Below are 21,114 nucleotides of genomic sequence, written 5' to 3'. Positions count from 1 at the left end.
TACAAGGAATGGAATCTATTCCCCAAAATTTTATACAGGAAAGATCTTGTTTATGGTATTTTCTAAAATGTATAGACACACTATGGTGTTTATAACCTTTCATTATATTTTTCAAATGTTCTAGAATCCTAATTCTCAAATTTCATTTTGTCCGGCATATATATAAGACCACATGGACATTCTAAAGCATATCACGACTCGATTACTGCAACTCCCTCCTCACTGGCCTGCCTCGCCGCTGGCTATCCCCGCTTCAGTCGATCCTGAATACGGCTGCCAGACTCATTCACCTTTCCAACCGCTCCATTTCCGCCACCCCCCTCTGCCAATCCCTCCACTGGCTTCCAATTGCGCAACGCATCAAATTCAAAATCCTAACACTGACGTACAAAGCCGTCCACCATACTGCCCCGTACTACATCACTGACCTAATATCCAAGTACCACCCAGCACGCACACTCCGCTCCTCACAAGACCTCCTTCTCTCTAGTTCCCTGGTTTCCTTCTCCCATGCCCGCCTCCAGGACTTCTCCAGGGTGTTACCCATCCTTTGGAACTCCCTGCCCCAACCCATCAGATTATCACCTACTCTCCTCTCCTTTAGGCGCACCCTGAAAACCCATCTCTTCAGGGAAGCCTACCCCACCCCCTGTTAACTTGCCGACCTCCTCCACTCTTCCTACCACTCCATCCCCCACAGCTATCTCCTCCTGTACCACTATCCCCTCCCTCCTAGATTGTAAGCTCGAAAGAGCAGGGCCCTCGATCCCCTCATGTTTTGCATTGTATTGGTATTGTTCTGTCACATGTTCTGTCCCCCTTTGTAATGTACAGCGCTGAGCGAACTATCGGCGCTTTATAAATACTGTATAATAATAATAATAATATACCACATGAGTGGACTCACATGTGATAAAGGTGACTATATCAAACTCCCTTCCATTAGAATTAGACTGGAATTTGGTAAGACCACTAAACATAGTAACTAAATGGCAAGCTGGGCATTTTTTACATGAATAGAAGCCTTTTCGATCCCAAAGCATACCCAACTATTTGGGTGGATCCAAGATCTTTTTCACCACTTTATCCCCAATAGTGGGGGCCCTCCCGTAAATAAACATGGATTTATCTGGAATAATGGTTTCTAATATTCTGTCCATTTTTAATATATGCCAATGTTTGTTAAAAATCTGTTCCACATCTCTATATTGTGCATGAAAATTAGATATGAAACCCCACTGATGTTTGTCATTCAACTCTAATTTAGGTTTATCCCCAAGAAGTTGATCCCTGGGTATACTAAATACTTCATTCACTGTTTTCTGAAGGCACTCCTGATTATACCCTTTATCGATAAACCTATCTGCAATAGTGGCAGATTGAGCTAAAAAATCATTATCTTGACAACAATTCCTCCTAAATCTCATAATTTGACCTTTTGGAATATTTTTAAGCCATAATGGATGATGGCCACTACACCATGGGAGATAGCTATTGCAAACAGTGGGCTTAACTTAAGCTTTAGTTAGAAGGATGTCCTCTTTTTTGAAAATCATCAAATTCAAGAAATGGACAGTCTCTGCGCTATATTTATAATCAAGTTTAATGATATTAGGGTTATTATTCAATCCCTCAAGAAAAATTACTAAATCATCTTCAAAACCTGCCCAAATTATGCACAGATCATCTATGAATCTTTTGTATAACAATATCTGCTTATAGCCATGATTGAAGACAAGCCGGTCTTCCCATTCCCCCATAAATAGATTGGCTATACTGGCAGAATGGAAAGACCGGTTTGTCTTTAATTCTGATAAGCTGATATGGCTTGGGAATCAAAACAGGCTTATAGTTGGGGTATAGTCTCCGCTCATGTGTCCCACTATGACGATTCTTGAATAACCCTCCAACACTAGAGATGAGCGAATCGAACTTGGCGAAGTGGAATTCGTTTCGAATATTAGGAAAAATTCGATTCGCACCGAATCCGAATTTTAGCAAACTTCGGATGCACGAATCGAATTTTCCCCGATCAGCCGGCAAAAAGTGTCACTGCAGAGAGCTCCGCTATTTCTGACAGTTCTCTGACAGTTCCTTCACATTTACAGCGGTTGAAACATTGTATCTATTTGTTTCCATTTAGGATACAGATGTTTTTATTCGGAAACAAATAGATACAATGTTTCAACCGCTGTAAATGTGAAGGAACTGTCAGAGAACTGTCAGAAATAGCGGAGCTCTCTGCAGATACACTTTTTGCTGTACTGGAATTCTTCTTCTTTTCATTCTTCTTCTTTTCATTCTTCTTCTTCTTCTTCTTTTCATTCTTCTTCTTCTTCTTTTCATTCTTCTTTTCATTCTTCTTCTTCTTCTTTTCTTTCTTCTTCTTCTTCTTTTCATTCTTCTTCTTCTTCTTTTCATTCTTCTTTTCATTCTTCTCATTCTTCTTTTCATTCTTCTTTTCATTCTTCTTCTCATTCTTCTTTTCATTCTTCTTCTTTTCATTCTTCTTCTTTTCATTCTTCTTCTTCTTCTTTTCATTCTCCTTCTTCTTTTCATTCTTCTTTTCATTCTTCTTCTTCTTCTTCTTTTCATTCTTCTTCTTCTTCTTTTCATTCTTCTTCTTCTTCTTTTCATTCTTCTTCTTCATTCTTTTCATTCTTCTTTTCATTCTTCTCATTCTTCTTTTCATTCTTCTTTTCATTCTTCTTCTCATTCTTCTTTTCATTCTTCTTCTTCTTTTCATTCTTCTTCTTTTCATTCTTCTTCTTCTTCTTTTCATTCTTCTTCTTCTTTTCATTCTTCTTTTCATTCTTCTTCTTCTTCTTTTCATTCTTCTTCTTCTTCTTTTCATTCTTCTTCTTCTTCTTTTCATTCATCTTCTTCTTTTCATTCTTCTTTTCATTCTTCTCATTCTTCTTTTCATTCTTCTTTTCATTCTTCTTCTCATTCTTATTTTCATTCTTCTTCTTCTTTTCATTCTTCTTCTTCTCATTCTTCTTTTCATTCTTCTTCTTCTTCTTTTCATTCTTCTTCTTCTTTTCATTCTTCTTTTCATTCTTCTCATTCTTCTTTTCATTATTCTTTTCATTCTTCTTCTCATTCTTCTTCTTTCATTCTTCTTCTCATTCTTCTTTTCATTCTTCTTCTTCTTCTTTTCATTCTTCTTCTTTTCATTCTTCTTCTTCTTCTTTTCATTCTTCTTCTTCTTCTTTTCATTCTTCTTCTTTTCATTCTTCTTTTCATTCTTCTTCTTCTTCTTTTCATTCTTCTTCTTCTTCTTTTCATTCTTCTTTTCATTCTTCTTCTTTTCATTCTTCTTCTTCTTCTTTTCATTCTTCTTTTCATTCCTCTTCTCATTCTTCTTTTCATTCTTCTTCTTCTTCTTTTCATTCTTCTTCTTCTTTTCATTCTTCTTTTCATTCTTCTTCTTCTTTTCATTCTTCTTCTTTTCATTCTTCTTTTCATTCTTCTTCTTCTTCTTTTCATTCTTCTTCTTCTTCTTTTCATTCTTCTTTTCATTCTTCTCATTCTTCTTTTCATTCTTCTTTTCATTCTTCTTTTTCTTCTTTTCATTCTTCTCATTCTTCTTTTCATTCTTCTTTTTATTCTTCTTTTCATTCTTCTTCTTCTTCTTTTCATTCTTCTTTTCATTCTTCTTCTTTTCATTCTTCTTTTCATCATTCTTCTTCTTCTTCTTTTCATTCTTCTTCTTCTTTTCATTCGTCTTTTCATTCTTCTCATTCTTCTTTTCATTCTTCTTTTCATTCTTCTTCTCAATCTTCTTTTCATTCTTCTTCTTCTTCTTTTCATTCTTCTTTTCATTCTTCTCATTCTACTTTTCATTCTTCTTTTCATTCTTCTTCTCATTCTTCTTTTCATTCTTCTTCTTCTTCTTTTCATTCTTCTTCTTTTCATTCTTCTTTTCATTCTTCTTCTTCTTCTTTTCATTCTTCTTCTTCTTCTTTTCATTCTTCTTTTCATTCTTCTTCTTTTTCTTCTTCTTCTTCTTCTTCTTCGTCGTGCCCCGTGACTGCCCAAATGAGTGAAGTGTGCGGTGATTCTAAGATCGACGGCACTCATCTGCATGTCATACTGACTGTCAGTATTATTTCTCTTCCCCAGCAGACTCCAAGGGCATTTAAATTAAAGGTACAGTGTTCTGCGAATCAGCCGAATCGAATTTTTGAATAATTCGCTCATCTCTATCCAACACGATCTCTCAAAAATCGATGAAAATGCAAAAAAAACCATTTCAAAAGTATAAAATAAGCCTTGGTAGCATAAAATAACTCCTTAGGCAGGCTAAGAAGCCATCTGGCACTTTCCAGTAATGTAAAACACAATCACGCAGCATAAGCAGAGATGAATTGGCAGCAGTGGAGAAACAGACTTATTCTCTCCACATTAAAGATGACCGCGGAACGCCGCAACAGCGTGCGTTCCACTCACTGGACGTGACGTCACACGTTAAGGTCGGAACCGGAAATAACTTCAACGCGTTTCACCCCTCCCACAAGGCTTCGTCACGGACCATGATGACACCTTGTGGAAGGGGCAAAACGTATTGACGTTATTTCTGGTTCCAACCTTGACCTTGACCATCACTGTTTTCTTTCTAAGTTGGAGCACTGGACTTTTATTTGGGACTTTTTGGACTTTCATATATGTATTTTTCTAATGTTGTATGATTTTTTTTTGTGCTGTATTTTACTATGTTAATTTTGATGTTTTTTCTATGACCAGCAGCATTTACTGATTGTGCTTTTTATTATTTCCTTGGTGCAAGTTTTGATAATTATTAATCTCCATGATATGACTCCTTGAGTTCTTTATACTGATTAACCTTTATGTTGCTCCCATCTCAATGGTTAGTTCTATGTTTATTTCTATTGTTAATTTTTTTGATATTTGAATGACTATCTAGTATACTACTGTATTGTATACCGTATTTTTCGCTCCATAAGACGCACCTGACCATAAGACGCACCTAGGTTTTAGAGGAGAAAAACAAGAAAAAAAATATTCTGAACCAATGGACTGCAGACATAGTACAGGAGATGACCAGAGACTGTGGACACAGTACAGGAGATGACCAGAGACTGCGGACAGTACAGGAGATGACCAGAGACTGCGGACACAGTACAGGGAATGACCAGAGACTGCGAACACGGTACAGGAGATGACCAGAAACTGCGGACAGTACAGGAGATGACCAGAGACTGCAGACATAGTACAGGAGATGACCAGAGACTGCGGACACAGTACAGGAGATGACCACAGACTGCAGACACAGTACAGGGGATGACCATAGACTGCAGACATAGTACAGGAGATGACCAGAGACTGCAGAAATAGTACAGGAGATGACCAGAGACTGCAGACATAGTACAGGAGATGACCAGAGACTGTGGACACGGTACAGGAGATGACCAGAGACTGTGGACACAGTACAGGAGATGAGCAGAGACTGCGGACATAGTACAGCAGATGGCCAGAGACTGCGGACACAGTACAGGAGATGACCAGAGACTGCGGACACAGTACAGGGGATGACCAGAGACTGCGGACAGTACAGGGGATGACCAGAGACTGCAGACAGTACACGGGATGACCAGAGACTGAAGACAGTACAGGAGATGACCAGAGACTGCGGACACAGTACAGGAGATGACCAGAGACTGCGGACAGTACAAGAGATGACCAGAGACTGCGTACAGTACAGGGGATGACCAGAGACTGAAGACAGTACAGGGGATGACCAGAGACTGCAGACCTTTGGGGAGGGAGGGGGAGCAGGTACCTGAATTTGACAGGTACCCGATCCCACTTCCGCGGAGTTGTCCTCCCTTTAGTGTGGGCACCTGGCTGTGACAACGTGAGAAGCGCTGCGCTTTGTGAATGGCCCGGTGCCTTCTGGGACCTGTCATGTGTCCCAGAAGACGCCAAAACATTCACAAAGCGCAACACTTTTTGCGCATGCGCAGTGGGCACCCGGCTGTCACAGAAGCCGATGCGGGAAGAAGCCAGCGTGGGAAGACTGTACAGCGCTGGAGCGTGGAACAGGTAAGGTCCTGCAGCAGAGAAGAGCTGAGTGGCCGGCCCGGTATTCTGACACGGTGGCGGCGGAAATACCATACTGGCCACTCCATATTCGCTCTATAAGATGCACTGACATTTCCCCCCCTTTTTTGGGGGGAAAAAAGTGCATCTTATGGAGCGAAAAATATGGCAAGTCATTCTACGAGGTTGATTTACAAAGGGAATTTAGACTGTGCACTGTGCAAGTGCAATTGCTCCAGAGCTAGGTAAATGAGGTAAAGCTTCCTGTTCCCAAGAATACCCAATCACATGCAAGGAAAATAAAAAAAAACAGCATTTTTGCTTGCACATTATTGGATGATGGAAGTCAGCAGAGCTTCTGCTCATTTTCTAAGCTCTGGAGCAACAGCTCTCGCAGAGTGAAACTGCACTTTCCAAAGTGCACAGTCTAATTGCTTTTAGTAAATCAACCCATCTACAAAACTTTAAAAAAGAAACATTGAAAATAAAATGTTTTACATGCGTTAATTACTTTTGTACTAATTGTATTACACTGTGACAGATATCCTGCCAATAATCTTCAGCTGTCACTATGCTTCTCTCTATGTGAGGCTCAGTGGCAATAGAACCATTGGAGGTTTGTATACAAGGAAACCTCATGTGATCAACATGATTAGCTGTCATGGTGATCACATGGTCTGAAAATACATATTTGTTTCTGATTGTTAGTGTAGACTAGGGAGTTGTCAGTGACAACGATAGATAGATAGATAGATAGATAGATAGATAGATAGATAGATAGATAGATAGATAGATAGATATTAAATAGATAGATAAATAGATAGATAGATAGATAGATAGATAGATAGATTAGATAGATTAGATAGCTAGATAGATAGATTAGTTAGATAGATAGAATAGATAGATAGATAGATAGATAGATAGATAGATTAGATAGATTAGATAGCTAGATAGATAGATTAGTTAGATAGATAGAATAGATAGATAGATAGATAGATAGATAGATATGAAAAGGATAGATAGATAGATAGATAGATAGATAGATAGATAGATAGATTAGATAGATCAGACAGACAGATTATCTTGGCCTCAGATAGTTCTTGTTTTGGATCTGATGAATGAACAGCTGTCAAGTGGAAACCAGTTCGGTTTGTCACCTTAGCACAATTGTACACCTTCCCAACTGTCCAATCGCCTTTTTAACATCTTTATTTCTTAGGCTGTAGAATAAAGGGTTTAACATTGGTGTAACAATTGTATAGAACACCGACACCATCTTGTCTGTCACTCCAGCATCTGAATACCTTGCTCTCATGTACATGAATATGGATGTTCCATAGAAGATGGTCACCACGATAACATGGGCTATGCATGTGGAGAAGGCTTTGTATCGCCCAGAAGGGAGTTTCATAATAATTAAGAAAATGTGTATATATGAAAAAAGGATGAGGCACAAGGGACTTAGAAGGAACATTAACCCACCAACCAAAGATATGATGTTGTCCACTGAGATATCTCCACAAGATAGCTGAATTAAGGATGGGGCTTCACAAAAGAAGTGGTTGATGGTGATATGTCCACAGAACTTTAAATGGCATATAAAATATATATAAAAGCAGGCTATGCTGCCACCAGCCATCCAAGAAAAGCCAATCATCCTGGTACAAGAGACTGTATTCATAATAATATTGTAATGTAAGGGATTACAGATAGCTACATATCGATCATAGGCCATAAAAGCTAAAATTATGCACTCTGTATCCCCTACAAACAAAAAGAAGTAAACTTGAAGAACACAACTAGTATATGAAATAGATTTTAATGACAAAATAATATTTAGTAGTATCTTGGGCACAATGATTAATGTATAACAGATGTCCAAAAAGGACAGATTAATAAGAAACAAATACATAGGGTTGTGTAAACGGTTGTCTGTTCTGGCGGCCACTATAAGGAGAATGTTCTCGGCCAGTGTGGTCACGTAGACAAGTGAGAATAATTGGAACAGCCAAGGTTGTATGTTGGGATTGTCTGAAAATCCAAGAAGAATAAATTCTATGACTGTACTTTGGTTCTCAGCTGACATGGTCACACTCTTCTAATAATATTTCCTTTGGCCTACAGCTGAACGCTTTATGGAATTGGGGACAAAATAAAAAAGGTCTATATGAGGGAAAACTTCAGTTTGAAAATAAATCACCAGTAAACTTACAGACTTATCAGGTTGTGTAAATTTTGTGGACACAAAACTCAAACATGTAAGCAGTTATTCTGTATAGTAGCCATAAAGATAAAAAGGGGGACTTATAACCCCCAGGATAAAAAGCAATATCTTTCCAGCACCTAAAAAAAGGGGTGAATGCCAGGAAGAGGCCAGGGAGTTCAATGAGTTGATAGCCTATGGATAAATTCTTGGTGGTGTAGCCCTCCTCAGACTGGGAAATCATCAAAACTGGAAAGGAAGCACACAGGTGGCACAAACACCTAGCGCATTATCCAAGGTTTATTATAAAAGAAAAAAGATGAAAAACATACTTACAAAATGAAGTACATGCAAAAGCCTAAAAGCCACACTGATGGCCGACAATGATGGCAGAGTGTCCAACTGGTGGTACGGTTGGTCTCTGATGCGTTTCAGGGATGTATCCCCTTCCTTAGAGCTGAAGCCCTCATTGTGGGCCATCATTGTAGTATTTAGGATTTTTCATGCACTTCATTTTGTGAGTATGTTTTTTGTCTTTTTTCTTTTATAATAACCCTTGGATAATGTTCTAGGTGTTTGCGCCACCTGCGTGCTTCCTATAACCCCCAGGAGACCGTATATTACAGATAGCTCATACAAGTACATAAATTAATAAAATCACAAATGTATGGTTGCAAACTTTAAAAAAGTATGGCAAAAAACTCAAACATTTCTTAAAAGAATTCACATAGAAGTTTGAAAATAAGGCTGCTTTACAGATTGTCATTTTGTCAATGTGTTTCTCAGAAACGGGTTCATCAAGACACACATGCCAATCCGCACAGAATTGTACCATACAATAAGTAACATTGGACATATACGTAGGGAACATACAAAGTTCTCTGTAGGTTGATAATTTTCATTTCCATCAAACAATGTGTTTTCAAAGTGTTCCTTTAATTTTTTTTGAGTGGTGTATCTATACATACACTCACCGGCCAGTTTATTAGCTCCACCTTGCTAGTACCAGGTTGGACCCCCTTTTGCCTTCAGAACTGTCTTAATTCTTCATGGCATAGATTCAACAAGAAAGATTCCTCAGAGATTTTGGTCCATATTGACATGTGTTACTGTAGCCTTTCTATCATCTCAAACCAGTTTGCTCATTCTCCTCTGACCTCTGACATCAACAAGGCATTTTCCTCCACACAACTGCCACTCACTAGATATTTTCTCTTTTTTCAGACCATTTTCTGTAAACCCTAGAGATGGTTGTGTGTGAATATCCCAGTAGATCGGCAGTTTTTGAAATACTCAGACCAGCCTGTATGGCACCAACAACCATGCCATGTTCAAAGTTTCCTCCACATTGTGATGCTCAGTTTGAACTTCAGAAACTTCTCCACCACATCTAGATGCCTACATGCATTGGGTTTCTGCCATGGGATTGGCTGATTAGCAATTTGTGTTACCAAGCAATTGAACAGGTGAACCTAATAAAGTGGCCGGTGAGTATATATATATATATATATATATATATATATATATATATATATATACGAGGGGTGTTCATGTCAAACCGGGACATGTAATTTTACAGGTATAAAAAGGGGTTCTAGCGTGGCGGTACTACATGCAGTAGTAAGTGGAAAGTGTATCCTACTACCGATCAGTGGTGCACATTTCACGTGCCAGTTTACAGACCATTAATCAAGATGGCAGACAACAGTGTTAGTGCGTGCATGGAACAGCGTGTAGTGATGAAGTTTCTTGTGGACAAAGGTGTAAATCCTGCAGGTATCTACAGAAGATTTCAAGCACAGTATGGTGATGAGACGCTCAGTCGCACTAAGACATTTGAATGGTATAAACATTTCAAAGATGGCCGTATGTCCATCAGTGACAATCCCGGACGTGGTGGTTCCTGCCCACAGCAGTCATTCCTGTGAACATTCTGCATGTGGAACGCCTGATCATGGATAATAATAACAGGAGACAAATCTTTCTGTGGGAACACAATGATGATGAAGTCAAATAGGCTGTCCTAGGATGGTTCAGGTGTTCTGACAAACCTTTCTATGCTGACGTTTTCCAGACATTAGTTAACCTCCCTAGCGGTGTGATTATTTCAGATTTTTGGTGCCGAAAGCAGTACCATTATTTTGCATGGAAATATGTAGTTTTTTTATTGTAGGCTGTAATTTTTAGGAATAACTCACTGAAATCTGTCCGAACAAGAGTCTATTAAACATCCCGGTTATGATAAAACTTGAAACACGAAATCATAAATTCTAATTTAATAAATAATCATAAAAAATAATATAATAATAATACATTTAATTCAATAATATAATCAAACCGAAAACACTGAAATTTGAAATATAGCGCCAAGTTCGTACATTGCTGAGCAAAGTCGCAAAATCGTTTTCAGTGTCTGATGACGAATTTCCCCACGAATCATTATCACTCAATTCTGCAAGTGGTTCTGATTTACTATCGCTGTTCTCTAGCTGGTCTAAACCTGCTTTTGACCTAAAGGGACACTTTTTGGACGCCATGGACGTTTCTCAGTTTCCAGGCAGAAAGAACAGACAAAATGTAGGCAGGTCGCAGGACAAAGCACTCGGGACAATATGTATGTGAAATGGGTTTAAACAGCAATGTTTTACTATGAAAAATTTGTTTTGAATAAAATGACATTTTTTAAAATTTTCAAATTTCCCGCCGGCGGCAGCGGCGCCCGTAAGTCCTGACGTCACAGGGACCGGAACACAGAAGCCGGATGCCGGCATCGGCCGGAGGAGATGGCTGGGGACGCTGCAGGGGACACATCGCGGGAGCGAAGGACAAGGTAAGTGCTGCAGGGACTCCCTATGCAGCGCCGCAAGGTAAGCCCGAGTATAGCTCGGGGTTACCACTTTTGCTACTAAAACTCTACCCCGAGCTACACTCGGGAATACCGCCAGGGAGGTTAAACGCTGGGAGTGTATAAATGTAGCAGGGGAGTATATCGAAAAATAAATGCAGTTTCCACTCCTTGAAACTTGTTCTTTTATTAATTAAACTCCTGATCCTGGATAATCAACGCGTAATCTGTCGTGAAATTGCACAAGAGACAAATCTTTCTGTGGGAACGGTGAACAAAATCATGACAAAGTGAAGCAGGCTGTCCTAGCATGGTTCAGGCGTCCTGACAAATCTTTCTGTGCTGAAGCTTTCCTGGCATTAGTTAAATTCTATAAGTGTATAAACATAGCAGGGGAGCATGACAAAAAGTAAATGCAGTTTCCACTCCTTGAAATTTGTTCTTTTATTATATAAACTTAAAAGTTCCGGTTTGACTTGGCCGCCTCATATACAGTATATACGTAAGATATGCATACTGTATATATATAAAAAAAAAAATTTTTATTCTTGTGCTGTTGTTACTGAGTTGTCATCTGTAAAAATAAATAGGCAAAAAACAGTTTTGATGTCCTTTATTTTAACATATTATTGTGTAATTTTAAATGCTTTATATAAGTCAAAGCTCTGGACACTGTACACTGTCTTTGAACATAAAAACACTATGGGGTTGATTTACTAAAGGCAAATAGGCTGTGCACTCCAAGTGCACTTGGACGTACACTACAAGTGCACTGAAAGTGCAGTTGCTCTAGATCCGAGGGGAACATGCAAGGAAAATAAAAAAAAACTACACTTGCAGTGCACACTATATCTACATTCAGAAAATCAACCCCTGTGTGTTTGAAGTGCTTATGGTCAATGAACTTTAAATACGAGATGAGGGAATTTGAAGTTTTATTAAGGAATACATCAAGCTGTGTACCTGAATAATAAGAGGCTGCCGCAGAGTATTCCAAAACAACTTGCGCCAACCTTTTACAAGACAATAGAGACTTCCCTGGGTCTTAACATACAATATATGTACATCCAATGAATATTGATAGAGACATTTCAGAGGTTTAAAAATTGTACATAATTATGTCTGTCTGTAGATCCTCTTTTATATCTTTTGTTATATGCAGTATAATGTTTTTTGTCTAATTCCCAAGATGTTGCAAATCATTTGGTTTCTACTCCAAGGATTTTCAATGGAAAACATCCTCATAGAGTTCCCAACAAATTGTATTACCTTAGATGAAAAAAAATGTTCATTGCAATATCTTTTTCTTGTTCAAGTGTTTTATTGAAGGGTAACAAGTACAGAGTAACAAATACAAATATAAAAGCTACTGCCAGGCAACCATAGCAGGAAATAACAGCCGCAACAGTTGAAAGAGTGCCTGGAAAACATTCAGCTGTAATGGGTATGCAACCCCTAATGGTAAGAGCAGGAGTAATATACAGAGATAAGGTACAATGGAACAATCTTTACACACTGGACAGTTTATAAGGGGTATCAATGGATCAAGATGGGGCTAACGGTGTGTGATGGACAGCTCATCAATAGCACAATGAAGGTTAACACTTCGGTTATATTAGTTTGTATTATCAGAAGAAAGTAGTTAACTACAGATATCATGGAAGGCATCCATGGAGGTGTTCCGCCAGTAACCAGCAGAACACAGAAACAGAACAACAACAAAAAAGGAGGAAAAAGAGGATGGTACGAGTAGAAGAGCCTCAGCAGTCCATATAAATAATAGGAAAAGAAAATGGAAAAGAGTAGGGTAGAAAGAGGGAGGGGAAGGGGTAGAGAGGGGAGGGGAGGCTTTGACCTTGGCGTGGATCAGGGCTCTGGTGATTCTGTGTTTAGTTTCTAGGACACTAGGGTGAGGTGATTTCCAGGCCTTGGCTATGGTTTGTTTTGCTGCAGTTGTGACCTGCAAGGGGAGCCTGAAGTGTCTATGAGATAAGTCTGGTGACCACGTATTGAGGAGAGCTGTGGCTGGGTCAGGGGCCAGTGAACAGGAGAACATAGTGGAGAGAATATGGAAAAGAGTGGGCCACAGGGCAAGCCTGCCATGTGTGAAAATGGATGCCAAGGTTGGAGCAGCCCCTAAAGTAAGTGGGTGGGTAAGAGGGGAGGTAGGAACCAAGTACCACCTCATGAGTACTTTGTAATTAGTTTCCAGGGCTACTATATTTTGAGAAGCTGATTTCACAGCGAACCAGATGTCATCCCAGTCAGTGGTTTCCATGCGGAGATCTAGGTCTCTCTTCCATCTTATTGCGTATGGCAGAGTTGAGTTTTATGGTGGAGCAAGTAATTGAAAGTAAACTGTGGAAATTAAGCCACGGGCATGTGAATCACTCTTACAAATCCTTTTGAATCTGTACATATCTGATAAGGAGGAATCAGTTCATAGGCAGGGGATGAGAAAGTGTTTGATCTGAAGATATCATAAGAGTTTAGAGCTTGGGAGACCATAGGTTTCAAAGGTTTCAGGTTGAAAAATATTTTAAGGTGTCTGGGGTTATGAGCTTATGGGCCCAAATGAGATTGTTAGAAGACCAAATGTGGAACAAGAACGGGGATGTCCAGGCTGGATAAAAGGCTGGGTTATGGAGGAAGGACAGAAAAGGGTTGTGGGGGATTGCAGGCCAAAGCGTAATCTGAGGGAGTCCCAGAGAGATAAACAGTATCTGGTGACAAGGTTTTGAAGAGCACGATGATCCTTTGGGTGGAGCCACAGCAAGTTTGCAACAGAGAGTGGATCAAAGTCCACAGACTCTGGGGCAACCCAGAGCAGTACTTAGTGGACTGCATGGTATTTGGTAAGTTGAGTAAGGTGAGCCGCCTGGTAATATTTGGTGAAGTGTGGGAGGCCCAAGCCTCCTTTAATTTTAGGAGAAAAAAGAATTGTTTTGGAGATTCAAGGCTTGGTACTTCCCCAGACATAGGTCAGTGTTCGATATTGAAAAATTCTTAGGAAATAGGAGGGGACTGGGATGGGTAGGACATGGAAGAGGTATAGGATATTAGGTAAAATTGACATTTTGACAACAGTAATACATCCCATCCAGGCTTAAGAGTAAGGAGGACCAGGATGTCATAAGGTGAATGAGATGTGCTAACCCGATCATATTCCCCCCTTATGTATTATACATGGAGATCATATCCCCCTTATGTATTATACATGGTGATCATATCCCCCTTATGTATTTTACATGGAGATCATATCCCCCCTTATGTATTATACATGGAGATCATATCCCCCCTTATGTATTATACATGTTGATCATATCCCCCCTTATGTATTATACATGGAGATCATATCCCCCCTTATGTATTATACATGGTAATCATATCCCCCCTTATGTATTATACATGGAGATCATATCCCCCCTTATGTATTATACATGGAGATCATATCCCCCTTATGTATTATACATGGAGATCATATCCCCCCTATGTATTATACATGGAGATCATATCTCCCCTTATGTATTATACATGGAGATCATATCCCCCCTTATATATTATACATGGAGATCATATCCCCCCTTATGTATTATACGTGGTGATCATATCCTCCCTTATGTATTATACATGGAGATCATATCCCCCCTTATGTATTATACATGGTAATCATATCCCCCCTTATGTATTATACATGGAGATCATATCCCCCCTTATGTATTATACATGGAGATCATATCCCCCCTTATGTATTATACATGGAGATCATATCCCCCTTATGTATTATACATGGAGATCATATCCCCCCTTATGTATTATACATGGTGATCATATCCCCCCTTATGTATTATACATGGAGATCATATCCCCCTTATGTATTATACGTAAAGATCATATCCCCCCTTATGTATTATACATGGAGATCATATCCCCCCTTATGTATTATACATGGAGATCATATCCCCCCTTATGTATTATACATGGAGATCATATCCCCCCTTATGTATTATACATGGAGATCATATCCCCCCTTATGTATTATACATGGAGATCATATCTCCCCTTATGTATTATACACGGAGATCATATCCCCCCTTATGTATTATACATGGAGATCATATCCCCCCTTATGTATTATACATGGAGATCATATCTCCCCTTATGTATTATACACGGAGATCATATCCCCCCTTATGTATTATACATGGAGATCATATCTCCCATGATGTATTATACACGGAGATCATATCCCCCCTTATGTATTATACATGGAGATCATATCCCCCCTTATGTATTATACACGGTGATCATATCCCCCCTTATGTATTATACATGGAGATCATATCCCCCTTATGTATTATACGTGGAGATCATATCCCCCCTTATGTATTATACATGGAGATCATATCCCCCCTTATGTATTATACACGGAGATCATATCCCCCTTATGTATTATACATGGAGATCATATCCCCCCTTATGATTATACATGGAGATCATATCCCCCTTATGTATTATACATGCTGATCATATCCCCCCTTATGTATTATGCATGGAGATCATATCCCCCTTATGTATTATACATGGAGATCATATCCCCCTTATGTATTATACATGGTGATCATATCCCCCCTTATGTATTATACATGGTGATCCTATCCCCCCTTATGTATTATACCTGGAGATCATATCCCCCTTATGTATTATACATGGAGATCATATCCCCCCTTATGTATTATACATGGTGATCATATCCCCCCTTATGTATTATACATGGAGATCATATCCCCCCTTATGTATTATACATGGAGATCATATCCCCCCTTATGTATTATACATGGAGATCATATCCCCCCTTATGTATTATACATGGTGATCATATCCCCCCTTATGTATTATACATGGAGATCATGTCCCCCCTTATGTATTATACATGGAGATCATATCCCCCCCTTATGTATTATACATGGAGATCATATCCCCCCTTATGTATTATACATGGAGATCATATCCCCCTTATGTATTATACATGGTGATCATATCCCCCTTATGTATTTTACATGGAGATCATATCCCCCCTTATGTATTATACATGGAGATCATATCCCCCTTATGTATTATACATGGTGATCATATCCCCCCTTATGTATTATACATGGAGATCATATCCCCCCTTATGTATTATACATGGAGATCATATCCCCCCTTATGTATTATACATGGAGATCATATCCCCCCTTATGTATTATACATGAAGATCATATCCCCCCTTATGTATTATAAATGGCGATCATATCCCCCCTTATGTATTATACATGTTGATCATATCCCCCCTTATGTATTATACATGAAGATCATATCCCCCCTTATGTATTATAAATGGCGATCATATCCCCCCTTATGTATTATACATGTTGATCATATCCCCCCTTATGTATTATACATGGAGATCATATCCCCCCTTATGTATTATACATGGAGATCATATCCCCCCTTATGTATTATACATGGAGATCATATCCCCCCTTATGTATTATACATGAAGATCATATCCCCCCTTATGTATTATAAATGGCGATCATATCCCCCCTTATGTATTATACATGTTGATCATATCCCCCCTTATGTATTATACATGGAGATCATATCCCCCCTTATGTATTATACATGGAGATCATATCCCCCCTTATGTATTATACATGGTGATCATATCCCCCCTTATGTATTATACATGGAGATCATATCCCCCCTTATGTATTATACATGGAGATCATATCCCCCCCTTATGTATTATACATGGAGATCATATACCATGTATAATCCTGGTGGTTTGAATGCTTTTGAGGTCAGATGAGAGATTTGGGGTCTTCTAGACCCCAGATCCCTCCATAAAGAGTATCTGCCACGTGCCTATTGCTGTCATAAGGGATGATTGCATTCCTTGTGACAGCAATAAAAGTGATCAAAGAAAAGAAATTGAAAGTAATAGTGTAAAAATAAAAACAATAAAATAATTTATTAATTTAAAAACAATTAAAGTGCCCCCTACCCCAGTGCTAGCACGCAAAGGTCTTGAAAAAATGCAAACTTTCTGAAAATATATGTTTTGGGAGTCTTTCACAAACTCTGAAAGCTGTAAGTGAAAAATGAGAACCTTCAGTTTTTTTAAGAAATTTGGATATTTCTATATTTTCACCACTTTGCAAAAAAGTACAATTTCGAATTTACAAATATTTGTTATTTATTAACTCAACACAGGTTAAGTTTTTATATTTAGTAGGAATTTAGCAGGAATTTTGTAAACTTTGCTGTGTTTTTATCTGCTAATAATGATTTTAGTGTATTTTCAGCAAAAATATTGATTTGATAAACATTTGTGCATATATCGTGGGGCCTTAAAAATCAATAGCACCTTTTTTTATTCTACTGGTCATGTACTTTCAGAAAATATATTTCTTGGGGGAGGGGGGTCTTTTACAAACTCTGAAAGCTGTAAGTGAAAAAATGAAGACCTTCAGATTTTTAGAGAAATGTGTATATTTAAATATTTTGCAGACGTTTGATTTTCACCACTTTTCAAAAAGGTACAATTTAAAATTTCCAAATATTTGTTATTTATTAACTCTACACAGGTTAAGCTTTTATATTTAGTAGTAATTTAGCAGGGAATTTGTACATTTTGCTGTGTTTTTAATGATTTTAGTGTATTTTCAGCAAAAATATTGATTTGATAAACATTTGTGCATATATCGGGGGGGCCTTAAAAATCAATAGCACCTTCTTTTTATTCTACTGGTCATGTACTTTCAGAAAATATATTGCTTGGGGGAGAAGGGTCTTTTACAAACTCTGAAAGCTGTAAGGGAAAAATAAACAATGAAAAAATTGCAAAAATGGTCTGGCTAGCTGAGTTTAAAAGTGGAGTACAGGGCCTGGCAGAAAAAGGGTTAAACACACAGTATTACACTGTGACAGATATCTTGCCATAGTCAGTTGTCTATGCCTGTGTGAGACACAGTGACAATGGAACCAATGGGGGTTTGTATGTAAAAAATAATCCTGAGATCAACATGATTAGCTGCCATGGTGGTCAATGTTACACCTTGCCAACTGTCCAATAGCCTTTTGAACATCTTTATTTCTTAGGCTGTAGATTAAAGGGTTTAACATTGGTGTAACACTTGTATAGAACACCGACACTATCTTGTCTGTCACTCCAGTATCTGAATTCCTTGGTCTCATGTACATGAATATGGATGTTTCATAGTAGATGGTCACCACAATTAGATGGGATGTGCATGTAGAGAAGGCTTTGTATTGCCCAGAAGGGAGTTTGACAATGATAAGGAAAATTTGTATATATGAAAAGAGGATGAGGCACAAGGGAATTAGAAGCAATATGGAGCCACCAACCAAAGTTATGGTGTTGTCCACAAATTTATCCCCACAAGATAGCTGAAGTAAGGATGGAGCTTCACAAAAGAAGTGGTTGATGGTGATATGTCCACAGAACTTTAATTGGCATACTAAATATATATCAAAGGAGGCTATGCTACCACCAACCATCCACGACAAGCCAATCATCCTGGTACAGGAGACCGTATTCATAATAATATTGTAACGCAGGGGATTGCAGATAGCCACAAATCGGTCATAGGCCATGAAAGCCAATAGTATGCACTCTGTCTCACCCATAAAAAGATAGAAGTAAACTTGGAGAACACAACCAGTATATGAAATAGTTTTTGCTGACAAAACAATATTAAGTAGCATCTTGGGCACAATGATTGAAGTATAACAGATGTCTAAAAAGGACAGATTAGTAAGAAATAGATACATAGGATTGTGTAAATGATTGTCTGTTCTGACGGCCACTATAAGGAGAATGTTAATGGCCAGTGTGATCACGTAGACAAGTAAGAATACCTGAAACAGCCAAGACTGTATGTTGGGATTGTCTGCAAATCCGAGAAGAATAAATTCTATTACTGTACTTTGGTTCTCAGCTGCCATGGTCACACTCTTTTAATAATATTCTATTGGCCTATAGCCTAAAACTTTGTGAAATTAGGAGCAAAATAAGAAAGGTCTATATGAGGGAAAACTTCAGTCTGAAAATAAATCACCAGTAAAAGTACAGACTACCCGGTTAGGTCCATTTTGTGGACACAAAACACAAACAATTAAGTAGTTTTTATTACAAAATATTTGTTACTTTCACTGTTGGTTGAGAAAAGTTACAGCTAGGCATCATTTACTGAAACAATAAAACAGCACAAAACATGAAATTAATCAAAAATAATTATACACAAATCATAATAAATTCTGTGTTTATAAAATACATGTCCAACACCACAAAAATGAAATTTTTTAAAAAAATATTTTTGATTAATTTCATATTTTTTTAAATTTTTATCAATATTTTTGATTCTTATCAAGGCACATCAGCATTCACTTTCAAATGTTTCACATAGTTCTTGTGGCACAGGTTGTTTTTGTTTTAGGCATCATTTATTGCTGTAATGTCACAGAATGGTTTATATATTTGGCTTATGGATAAAATGTAAAAGATCCATCCAAGTGACATACTGCATGGAACCGTACTATAAGTAATACTGAAATGTTTTAAGATAGCAGTTATCAAAAAGATGGACAAGATGTTACTTATGTTACAGTATAATTTGTATGTTCCTTGAATAATTATTAAAGAAATTATTAGAGATAAACAATATACCGAATATAACAATTTACAATATGAAATCAATTTGTCCTTTTGCTTTTTGAGCAAATAAAATATTCCATCAAGCTTAACGTTTTTCTAAACCCAAGAGCAAATATGTAACATATTGCATCTTGAAAATTTATAGATGTGTTGGCTGCATTCTTAAGAAATGTTGGCGAAACAACCCTCGTGTATATGCAGTAATATAATAATAATAATAATAATATGAGTAAACATTCACTTTATTGCATGCACGTAGGATTTAAAGCCCTTATTTAGAGACTCTATATGATCATTTGTCCATTTACCAATACATAATCATATTACTAAATTTTGTAACTGTGAAATAATTAAAGAACATGCTACAATTGTAATTAAAAGTAGACCTGAATGCACACAGCTGAAAATTTGCTATCTCATAAGAAAAAGCTTAGAAATGTTAATAGTGCATAATCAGTACCCCAAATATTTTACCTTTTGTCTTAAATCCCTAAAACAAAATAGACACACTTCCTTTACCTAGCTACTCCTGCTTGGTAGCCACCTAGAGATTTGGCAATGCCACTATTGAGCAACTCACTGTTCTCCTTGCTGGAATAGAAGCTGTACCTGAGGGTGTGCTGTGAAAGGATCTCCCTGCCTCTGCTTAATTCACTTTGTGGGATGCCACAAAGGCTTAGGTGGTGCAGCTATGACTGGGGGATGGGTTCAGGCTCTGCAATATTCTGCAAGTCTTGCTGAACAATATTTTGCAGTTAGCACAATTGATGTTTATTTGCACATAGGACACAGCAATGATGAAATACACCTTATTATACATTCCAGGGATATACTTAGCAATAATCTGTATAGTGTTGCACATAAATTGAAGATATAGTAAGGATTTTTATTTTATTATATTTTAAGAATGAAATAATAACACAGATAAATCATAGGTTTTCTAAATAGGTTTTATTCGCTTTTTTTAATTTTATTTAACTTTTTATTTCATAATTATACAAATAACATTTAAACTTTTCATCTTCCAACATATACTTTTCCATTTCTTCCCTTAAATAAATATCAATACGTTCTATAACCCCCCCCCCCCTTCTCCCACCCCTCCTTCCCGCCCACCCCACCATCGCTGTCGTATCTTTATCTGTATCCATTTCTCCATGACTTGTTATTTCAACCAATCTCATCCTAATTTCTTAGGCTACCTCCTTTACTTTAATTAATTCTGTATAAGATTCTGAGGTTTTAAAGTTTAACCAAGTACTCCATATTATTTTAAATATC

At 37.8% G+C, this 21,114-nt stretch overlaps 2 protein-coding genes and 1 long non-coding RNA gene across 3 annotated transcripts in view; all 3 read right to left on the bottom strand.

Moving 5' to 3' along the window:
* Nucleotides 1-21,114, bottom strand: part of LOC149443264 (uncharacterized) — a 93,072-nt gene that overhangs the window by 19,094 nt on the left and 52,864 nt on the right. The window lies entirely within an intron of this gene.
* LOC149443267 (olfactory receptor 10A7-like) lies at nt 7,217-8,149 on the bottom strand. Its single transcript, XM_089655640.1, has one exon. It carries the CDS (start codon nt 8,147-8,149, stop codon nt 7,217-7,219), a length of 933 nt encoding a protein of 310 aa, XP_089511766.1.
* LOC149443266 (olfactory receptor 5A2-like) lies at nt 18,186-19,124 on the bottom strand. The gene has a single exon (XM_089655674.1). It carries the CDS (start codon nt 19,122-19,124, stop codon nt 18,186-18,188), a length of 939 nt encoding a protein of 312 aa, XP_089511800.1.

The sequence above is a fragment of the Staurois parvus genome, unplaced genomic scaffold, assembly GCF_062004578.1.
Source record: "Staurois parvus isolate SC_StPar_1 unplaced genomic scaffold, SC_StPar_1.0 ptg000860l, whole genome shotgun sequence".
Lineage (NCBI taxonomy): Eukaryota > Metazoa > Chordata > Amphibia > Anura > Ranidae > Staurois > Staurois parvus.
Note: the sequence above shows the minus strand (reverse complement) of the source record. Positions and strands in the feature narration are given on the sequence as shown.